This window comes from Monopterus albus, unplaced genomic scaffold (assembly GCF_001952655.1).
Source record: "Monopterus albus unplaced genomic scaffold, M_albus_1.0 scaffold290.1, whole genome shotgun sequence".
Taxonomy (NCBI): Eukaryota; Metazoa; Chordata; class Actinopteri; order Synbranchiformes; family Synbranchidae; genus Monopterus; species Monopterus albus.
Window position 1 is genome coordinate 282180 of NW_018128170.1, and position 10278 is coordinate 292457.

At 44.6% G+C, this 10278-nt stretch overlaps 1 protein-coding gene across 1 annotated transcript in view; it reads right to left on the reverse strand.

Annotated features, from left to right (window-relative positions):
- Positions 1-6: 6 nt before the first annotated feature.
- The window catches only part of pcnx1 (pecanex 1), a 30925-nt gene continuing 20653 nt past the window's right edge, over positions 7-10278 (reverse strand). The window contains exons 15-37 of the mRNA XM_020622861.1: positions 9727-9898; positions 8800-8910; positions 8527-8618; positions 8047-8156; positions 7561-7666; positions 7324-7416; positions 6891-7041; positions 6532-6673; positions 6232-6409; positions 6021-6129; positions 5577-5706; positions 5421-5479; positions 5024-5239; positions 4189-4442; positions 3869-4099; positions 3346-3446; positions 2928-3078; positions 2584-2814; positions 2208-2482; positions 1894-2072; positions 786-1198; positions 428-568; positions 7-154 (exon numbers count right to left, since the gene is read on the reverse strand). Coding sequence (XP_020478517.1) covers positions 14-154; positions 428-568; positions 786-1198; positions 1894-2072; positions 2208-2482; positions 2584-2814; positions 2928-3078; positions 3346-3446; positions 3869-4099; positions 4189-4442; positions 5024-5239; positions 5421-5479; positions 5577-5706; positions 6021-6129; positions 6232-6409; positions 6532-6673; positions 6891-7041; positions 7324-7416; positions 7561-7666; positions 8047-8156; positions 8527-8618; positions 8800-8910; positions 9727-9898 — 3786 coding nt within the window. The 3' untranslated portion in view covers positions 7-13. The remainder of the gene's footprint in view (positions 155-427; positions 569-785; positions 1199-1893; positions 2073-2207; positions 2483-2583; positions 2815-2927; positions 3079-3345; positions 3447-3868; positions 4100-4188; positions 4443-5023; positions 5240-5420; positions 5480-5576; positions 5707-6020; positions 6130-6231; positions 6410-6531; positions 6674-6890; positions 7042-7323; positions 7417-7560; positions 7667-8046; positions 8157-8526; positions 8619-8799; positions 8911-9726; positions 9899-10278) is intronic.

Here is a 10278-nt window from a genome sequence, read left to right on the forward strand (position 1 = left end):
GTGCTTGCTCATCTTATACCTCTGCACCCAATTCAATGACCCCAGTCTCAATAATGGGCACCAACTTATCTTCCACCTGTACCAGCAGGATGGTCTTGTCAATATGGGAGCGACTGGCTGGGTCTCTGCTACAAGGCACCCACCGGTGAAGCACCTGCAGAGGGCAACAGAGGAGGCAGCGCTGTGAGAGGAAGCAGCCAATCAAATTTATGAAGCGTTTCTCACAGAGCAAGTAGGTCACAGAGAGTTACGGGTCATAAAATAGGACACAAGCCCAAACAAGTTAAGCATACTGTAGCAAAACTACGTGTATAGCATGAGAGGTCAGACCGTTTGAGTGTGTGTACTGGATGGATGTGACAACTTTCAGCTGTTTATAAGTGAACCCAGTGATACTGAGGTTTATCAGCTGTTAGAAAGTACTTACATGTCCTTCCATGCCCTCTAAAGGGCTCCAGTCCCTCCAGCAGGTCCGTCCTGCCCTCAGTCTCATGGTTTCATCAGGCCACTGCAGCTCCTTCCTCTTTGATAGGTTGATGTTCTCCAGAACCTGACTCACGTCCACAATCTGGACCACATCACAGAACCACAGCAGTGAAATTCACATGGCAGCTGAACTGAGGGTTGTTATTCAAAGAGATGATGGACATGTAAATAGATTGTATAAGGTCAAACCCACAGGTGTAGATGCAAGTGCAAATGGTTCATTCCTTAGTTCAGTTCAGTTTGTCTGCTGGATTACTGTGGCTGAATAATTTAAGTCATAGCTCCTAAAGTTAACAAACCTGCACTCTGTAGGAGATGTCATCTCTGCGCACGGTGGAGACTGTGGGGTTGTGCTGATGGTGGAGATGCTGGCTGAGGGGGTCGGTGACGGTGCAACACAAGCCGTCGTTACCCAGGAGACCCACCAGTGTATGGCGTTTGCAGGGAGGGATGCTGTGGCTGGACAGAGAGACAGAGGGGCCAGTAGTGTCAGAGGTGGAGCCCAGCCGGAGCTGCAGGGAGGTGGGGAGCGTGCGCAGGGACAACTGGCTGGTGGAGGAACGTCGGCAGGGCTCCAGGCCTGTGGTGGAGGTGCGCAGAGAGGAATGACGGCTGCTGTAGCGGTAAGAGGACAACTGGCTGGCAACAGAGGCTCGAGCAGGAGAGTGGCGTACCAAACCCAGCTGAACAGACTGAGAGCTCTGACTGGTGCCTGAACGCAGAAGTAGAATTAATACAGTTAAAAGAATATTCCCGTGAGAAGACTGGAGATTAAAAAGCAAAGAGTGAAAACTGACATTTAGCCCCTAGTATGGACTCAGTCCCAACAATGCTGTTTCCAGCAGTTCCCATAATGCATGTCAATATGTTCCTTCATTAAATGCCCCCTGCCTGCCATGTTTCAAATTCCACTTCACAAGTTTGTGAAGGGGCTGTAGCTCATGAGGTAGAGCAGGTCGTCCCATAACCGGAAGGTTAGTGGTTTGATTCCTGACTTCTCCAGTCCACGTGTTGAAGTGTCCTTGAGCAAGACACTGAACACCAAATTGCTCCTGGTGATGTCACCGGTGTGTGAATGTGTGTGTGTGCGAATGGGTGAATGGGCAAATAGTGTGAAAGAACTTTGAGTGTGCTGCAATGCACAGTAAAATGTTATACAAGTATAAGACCGTTTACTTTAGAATATCTGTCATGAGTGTTTTCTCAGGACCACAGGACACATTATGCAACTGTTTCTCCAGCCTGAGTAGCACCATCCATGATAAACTGACCGGAGCGTCTCTTTATTGAAAACACTCAGTAGAACTTTCATCTAAAATATACATACTACATAGTTGCAAGTCAATAAAATAATTATTTGTCATAGGATTCACAGTATTAACGGTTTTCAAGTGAAACCGTTCTCACCCAGAGTGTGGGGCTGGTACGAGAGGGGTGGGACAGGTCCAGAAGTCCCACCCTGTGACACTGAGCTCTGCTGAGAGTCACCCCCAGTCCCATTCCCACTGCCAGAGGACAGCCCCCCCACGTCTGGATCCTCAATGTTTCCCCCACTGTTACAGCCGGCACCACAGCCTTTCCGTAGCCTAGGAGAGAAAAAAGTCACTTCTTATTGAACAAAAGTCATTAAAAAAAAAAAATTCATCATCAACAGAGCACACAGTAATACAACACACTACATGTTTTGTGATCACCATACTGAACTGCACAGAACCACAAACCTGTGCCAGGTGCTGACAACAAAGTTGCGGATATTCCCGATGCTGATGGGGCCTCCCAGGATGTGTCCGAGCTGCGGGTGCGTGTTACAGTAGGAGGTGGTCAGTGGAGATACGTAAATCGGATACCCAATGGGCTGGTCGCAAGAGGAATTGATCATGTTGCGTAGAGCCTGCTTGGCGTTCTGGATACTCCCGCGCTCTGGGTTTCTGTTTCTGAGGAACACAAGCTCCTGCTGCTGTCCTGCCCAGAGACCTCGCACACATTCTTTATTCACCTGCAGCACAAGAGGTGAGCTCTCAGTAAATACTGGGTCTCAGAACTAGTGACAATCAATAACGCAGTCTGCAATTATTTAAAATCTGGTGTAGCGCCCACCTTGATCACACGGAAGCTGAGGTATCGTCGATTGAGCATAATGATTTTGTACTCGTTGGTGCCTTCGTCGAGGACATGGCGCAGGGCGAGCAGTGACGGTGCATTGGACAGCACAGCACTCCTCCAGGCTGGGTCGCCCTCGTGAGCGATGACCAGGTTCTGCTGGTGGGAGGAGATGGCCTCAAAAAGAACTGCTGGCTCATCGTACTCATCAGGGGAGGTGAAGTGGTCCTAACAACGAGCAGAAGTATTTTGTTACAGTTTAACCCTGTTTATGCATAAATGGCAAATAAAGATTCTGAACCTTGAGAACAACGTCATAAGTAACGTCATGTTGTTCTCACCTGGTGTAATTTGAGAGAAATTCGGATTCCGGGCACCACAACTTTCCTGAGTAGTTCCATGTCTGCAAAGATCCACTCATCTCGCACTGATGAGATGCGGAAATCTCCCTTAAATAATGCATGAAGTCCATAAAGGAAAGACTCCAGGTTGCTGTGATGGAAAACGGAGCAAAGACACAGTTTACTTGTTACTCAAAGCACAGATTAAAAAATATTTTTATGAACACATGCATATATGAAGTTAGGCAGACTTTTTTACTTGACCTATGCAGTATGACTTTTTTTTTTTAATTAGGAAGAAAACATTGGATGTCTCAGGAAATCCTTGCTGTGGTTCTGTTTAATGTGTTTTTCTGGCCGACCTAAGTCTCCCCCAATTATAACAAATTATTGACTCCTAATACAATTGTTAATCAACCTGGACATGTGATGGGCTGCTGTTCCCAGAGCTCTCCTTCCCAGCACACACAGGCCGAAGCAGAGCAGCACCAGAGCAGAGTCTCTCTCACTGTCCAGTGGCTATGAGCAAGAAACAGTTAAGGTTCAAGAAACTCAAACGCCATCTTTAGAGTGAAAAGTCAACACATGAATCTGACATTTTTCTCTGCCTTTAAAACATGCCATCCTGTCATCTCTTAAAGTTTGGCTAAAATCAAATTGCTGGGAGGCATTTATGAGCATCAAAACCCCCTGAATTTTGCTTACAAACAGTCATTGTTAGGCCACACAGTGCAAACACAATCCCTCCAACTGTCATCAGAGCTGTCCAGTGGTGTCAAAGACATTGCCTGAGATGCCACTTTGGCATATTTTAATTCTACAACCTGAACAAACTGATCAAGTGTGGCCTGTTTTAGTGTCACACCTGGGCTTTTCAACTTTCCATCACCACCTGGGAAACAACCATCCCACTATGAAGAGGAAACTTAAGTCAGCTCTACCTTGGCCCTTCGAGAGTTGCAGTACTGGATCCAGCCCAGGTAAACTGCACAGAAACTGTCCCTGGAGATTCCTGCCAGGCGATGGTCATAGTCCTCGTCTATGTTGGGATTGAAGGTGGGATCCAGGTCAACATAGTTCCTCTCGCTACATCCCCGCAGGCCGTCTTTCATGGTCTCATTAGCCAGCCACTCTTCCAGTTTAGGGGAAGTGATCACATAGTAGATGATTCCCTGAGCCCAGAAAGGGACAATGCATTTAGATCATACCTGTATATGAATCAGAAAAAAGTTATCTTAATCGTCAGCATCATCTCACTAACCTTGACATAGTAGGTGGTGAGGATGCGTCGCAGATCAAAGACCTGCAGCATGGAGGCGGCGCTGTTATCAGTGATGCTGTAGCCCTCCAGCACGTACTTGGTGACCAGCACCTCCCAGGCCAGCCAGCGCTGTCCGAAAGCAGCATTAAAGGACAGGATGTGAGGGAGGTGGCCGGGCTCACAGCAGCAGCAGCCCTCATCTTCCTCCACCCCCTCAGTTATGGCCTCCACCTCTCTCTGCTGGCAGTAAGTTCCTGGGGGGTTGAAATGAACACATTCACAATACAGTAGTGGCTGTGCTGTTTCTGTAAAACAAACAACAAGCAAAAGAACTGCACACATCGACAGACAGAAGAGCTACAACAGTCATCCGAGTTGCTTTAAGAAAAAGAGTCGACATGCACAGAGAGAGCTGCAGAGTTGCTGACAGTCTGGTGATGAGTGTCACACTTTGAGTAGTGCCCTCAGTTCTGTAAAAGTTCACAGCGTGTCACATGCAGTGCGTTTGTTGTGTAGCAGTAATGCTGGTTCAGCTACACAAACTCATGCTGATCAAGCACACACACACACACACACACACACACACGGGCGTGTTGACCAGAAGATAAAGCACAACTGGACTGGCTACCGGTGGACTGCTGATTTAACAAATGGGAAATGCTGAGGAAGTGGTTTATGTTCCTGATTTATGTGTACTTTCCTAATCCAGACCCAAGTCTAATACTTGGCAAACAATTCTTGTGGTTTGGTTTAACTTGCTTTGAGTGTTTGGAAGTCTAGACCTGTGTTCGATTTGGTGCCACATTCTTCCATTTGTGTCTCACGTAGATCTCACCTCTGAACTCCAGCCCTCGGAGCTGAAAGGTCACGAGGCCGTTGCCGATCTCTATAAGGTGCACCAGAGCGTTTAGGTAGTCTGAAGCCAGAATAAAGCAATCCCCAGTGCTGAAGTTTCCCCAACGGCCCAGGAGGAGGTCTCCACACAGGCTGTGCTGCAGGGAGCGAGTAAGGTGCTCGTAGAAGATGGAGTTCAGATTGTTGTCATCAGAACCTGGAACACACTTGTTCTTTAAGTCTGAATCACATAGATAAGAGTGTCTCCCAGTTTGACTACATGACACGCAAATATCCCAAAGAAGTGAGCAATTCCAATATAAACATCAGTTGTATGCCGCCAAAACTAAATTTTAAAAGGAAACCTTCTGGTTCAAATTGAATGTCAATGCCCTCACCAGGATTTCTGTCCAGCTGAGAGGCCAGTCGAGTGTTAGTGTGATCCACTCTCTTAGTGCTACAAACACAAAAGATAGAAAATCACAAATTTCAGGAACAACTAAAGAGAAACAGTATTAGCTTTGAACATGGAATAGTATTGAGAATTTATTTACTTGTAGTCTCTCTCCCAGAACTTTATGGGGCGGACATAGGAAGTGATGAAGATGGCACTGCCCAGGAAGGGGTTGAGGGGGGTGGAGAAGACCGCTGAAATTATAGCCTGAACAAACAACATAGCAGAGTCTGGAGGGGCTCAGGTCAAGGGTCACTTGAAAGATATTCATGCTTTATATACAATAGCTATCTGCTATGTGCGTATTCACTGTAAAAGGAACCTGATAAAATATCAGACTTTTAGTTACACAGAGGAAACGGTTTCCAACGCACTTCAGTAAAGTTTAAACAATTCAAACACCAACTAGGAAATTAAAAAAAACTGCCAATCAACACAATGTCAAAATCTGATCCTTACTGGCTTCTAATGCTACAGGTGTACCCATCAAACTGGTGACTATGTGCAGCGGATGTCATGGTAAAAGACAACAGTAAAAGGATACGAGGCACAGCAAAGGGCTGAGCAAAGGCGTGGAAGGCTGATCCCCATGTGATCTGCCAGGGGGCGATGTAGGTGTAGACAAAGTGCATCTTGTAGAACAGCTCCCACAACTGAGAAAACATTAAATTGCAAAGATAATTATTATTTAATACTTACAGGCATTAAATGTCTCGTGTACATAGCGAGAACAGTGAAAGTTGTGCAGCTCTCACCTTGCTAAAAACAATGGACATGAGGAAAAGGTCGAGCAGCAGCGTCTCAGACAGATGACGGTAGTCAAAGGTGAAGAAGAGGACGGTGAAAAGGATGGTCACATACTGGTAGGTAGGACTGCTGTAAGAGGAACGAAGCAGCTTCAGGCCGGCTACTGTGATCATCAGAGCGCCAACCCTGGAGGACGTTTTAATACACTATCAGAGACCAGCGTGTGGGAACACATCAAACATGACAATGTGTGTGACAGTATATGAAGATAAAAAGTAAGACAAAAAGATAATGGTAAATGTTCTCACTCTGTATCAAGTTTCTTTGGACTGGCGAGTTCTCTGGCACTGCCACTCAGCTCATTAAGGATGACGAGAGGATAAAGAACATTCTTTTCCACAAAGAGCAGCCACACATGCAGCTTTTCAAACCACATCACATGAGCCGCATCTGACAAGAGAGACGGGGGAAGTTAAGAGAAACATAATTCTGTTACATGGAGTCAAAATCACCACAAGATACTGCAGAGTTAGGAGACACAGAACAATTAAGAGGCAATCAAAAATAAAGACTAAAGGAAAAATGTCAACATTGTGAGTCAGCGGTTGATACAAAACAGTGATGCTGAGAGCCAAGTTTCTGCTGCTTTGTGATGCAATTGACTTACCTCTGACTTCAAACTGATAGTACTCCTTTGTTTTGAGCAGGGGGTGAGAGAAGCAGTACCAGGGCAGCTGCTTGCGGACTTGAGGCAGCAGGTAGTGGGTGAGCAGCCCAACGGTCCCCAACAGCGCATACAGGACGTAACTGAGGAAAGGCTGAAAGAACAGAGAAGGTGGATGATGATGCACACATTAACACTCAGAGTCTCTGTCCTCTTGTTTTCAGATAAACAGACAAACATTTTAGGGAATAAAAACACAGGTTTCATTTAATTTCTTGATGGTTAGAGGTCTTCATAGTCTTGTGTCAGTATCTATAGTGATCATTCTGAAAAAATATGACCACCTGTTAACCACCTGGCCGTTTTATAATTCATGTTGTAGCCTGTATGTATCCCAAAAATGTCAGACATGATATTTAATCAATATTTACTGTACCTGTAGTGCAATGAAAACTGTGCTGACGTGGATGGCAAAGTAAAGGACTGCAATGACCACACAGACGATCAGGTCGGACTGCAGACGCTCATTCTGTGATATGAAAAGAAAACTTTTTATACTTTTTTTTTTTTTTACTTTATGCTGAACATTAAAGCTGGGGAAAAGCCAGCGTCTTTAGCAAATTTAACTTCACATTATCAAAAGACAACTGCTTTCCTTAGCAGGTCAACTCACCACTGAGGCCTTCAGCTTCTCTGGTAGAGGGTCCTGTACCTCTGACAGAGGGTCCTCTGGGTTCTTGTCTTTTAAACTGGGCAAAACCTTGGACTGTATAAGTGAGCTGTAAACCAAAAATCACAAATATCAGCTGATTCTAACATCATGAATGTCCTGGGGGTGACTTATCTCAGAGGGAGTGGTTAATCAGCTGTTAACACTACATTACAACTATCGTGTGAAACCATTTCAAGTTATATGTTCCAAGTATTTTTAAAATGCTAGGAAAACCCGTCAGACATAATCCACAGAGTAAGAACAGAAAAGAGACAGCTTATATGCTTCAAGTAAAAAAACCAAACAAAAAACAACTAGAAGCCGACAGCTTCTCACACTTGAAGCCTTTTACAACACAAGCCTCAATATTCATCTCTCTGTGAGTCACAGTTCAGACAATGCACAGACTATCTGACTGAGGTCTGCTGTGCAAGGCACTGGACTTACATGAGGACAGAGGGGTCGCCGCTTTGCCGGCTCAGGTGGTACGACACCGCCACCAAGAGGCCGCAGAAGACAGAAAATAACACAGGGATGTGATGAGGCTCCCAGGTCTCCTGAGACAAAAGACAGAGCATGTCTGTCATTATTGTGCTAATTAGTCAGGATACAGCGTTAGTTTCCAGCAAATTAAAGTACCTATTCAAACCACTAAAAAGTAAAGAAAAGATTCACAAATGTACAAATAGATGCTCAGAAAACCTGACATATAATGTAGTGTTTAAAGTTTCCAAAAATTGTACAAGCACACTTTATTTAACATGGTCTTCAAGCATCTTAGACATTAATGCTGCTATAATGACAATGTCTTCTAACTGCTGTTCTCTACATGTAGAGGACATAGTTTGACAGTACTACTACAATGTATTTCTGTCATCAGATGATATGTGGGTTAGATTTAGACGTCTTAGTTGACTTTGTGCTCACCTTCAGTGCTCCATAGCAGAAGCCGTAAAGCAGAGCGACGGTGACGATGCTACGCAGGATGCTGTACAGCGCTGACAGGAGGCTTGTGGAGGCTGCAGAGAACACAGCGACCATGTAGTAAACCATTTGACCGGACAGGTAGAATGCAAATCAGCGTTCTGGCCTCTTATGAAGCTTGCCACATCATAATATAAAAGGCACAACAGTGTGTATGAGTGTCTCCTGTGTCAACGTCACCTCTGCAGAGAGGTTGTACAACTACAAGTCACTCACCATTGCCCCCAAACACATGGATGTCCAGCTGCTCAAAGAGGTACATGACGAATGTGTTGACTTGAGGCAGCAGCCCCACAAAGAAGATGATGGGAAAACACAAAGTGAACACTGCAGGGAAACACAACAGGTGACAGTGTGACAAAATGAAACATTGATCAGTTTATAACATTTTCATCTTCAAATTTTGTTATTTTCCAGATATCACATATGATAGATGAAAACTTTTATTATTCTCCAGCTTTGCCTGTGGGCTGCACATATTATTGGTTCATACTGGTGCACACAGACAAGTCTCCAGGGCCAAATGCAGCAAGTACTGTTGATTGTTGTTTGATGAAAGGTGGTGTTAATAGTCTCTGAACAAATAAACATTGCTTTAAGTAGGGAGACTGCAGCTCATATGATGGATAGTTTGCACTTTCTGACTGTGGATACTCTGATGATCCTGTGACCGGGGCTCTATCTCTGGCTTTGGCCAAACAAACAAAGTGCAGGAGTGGTTTTTGTCATGTATCGTTATGTACTTTCGCCTGTTAGTGACAGCCAAAAATCGTGGGACTACAATGCTTAAACTATGATAACTTTGACAGCCTGATGCCCTCCAGTAAGTTATCTCTGATTCACATCTTGTTTTTGACTGTAATGTCAATAAAGTAGCAGAGTCCTGTTTTTATTGCCTGTGTATTGTTTTAAAATATTTTTATCACTCTTACTCAAATATTAATCTCTTCCAGAAACTGTAACTGTCTCTTTAAACTGACAATTTATCCTTCTACGGTGTTTTTTTTCTGTCTTTCTGTGACACACTTTGCAACTCTGTTATGAAAAGTGCTACACCAGTAAAGAAATGTTATCAGTATTATCGCTGCACCTAAATGCCACAGGGAAATACAGCAGGCTGCATGTGTTTGGCTGTTGACCTACCTATGACAAGATCCCTGGCAGAGGCGAGTACCAGGGAGCTGGTGAGCGCGACCCCATACAAGGTGAAGCGGGATGAGCTGGTCCTCAGACTGCTGTAGTGGAGCAGCCAAATGAGGCCACAGCACAGGCAGAAGTATACAGGCCGGCTGTACGCTATGATGCGATTATGGCCCTGCAGAGACAGGGGTACGATGATATAATGGTTCATTACAACAGAACACACTCCCAGTATAGCAAAATATGGAGCATAAAATATCAAATAACAAGTAGTGTTTCTTCAGGTATAGTGCGCTTATTAGAATAGAAATGACTTTCCTGCTTTAATATTTGCCACATGACAGTGCTAGAACCAACAAGTCCATTGTTACCAAGTCCTACTATACTATAAATGTGTGCTCTTGCTGTGGATAAGCATGCAGCAAAATATATATTAATAGCACTGAAAAATGTTCATGCTAATAAGATATTATCCCTAAAGAAAGAATTAATTCAGTAGTACCGGTGCTATGTGAGCCCCAGGGACAGTGACACAGGTACAAACAGAAATAGCAT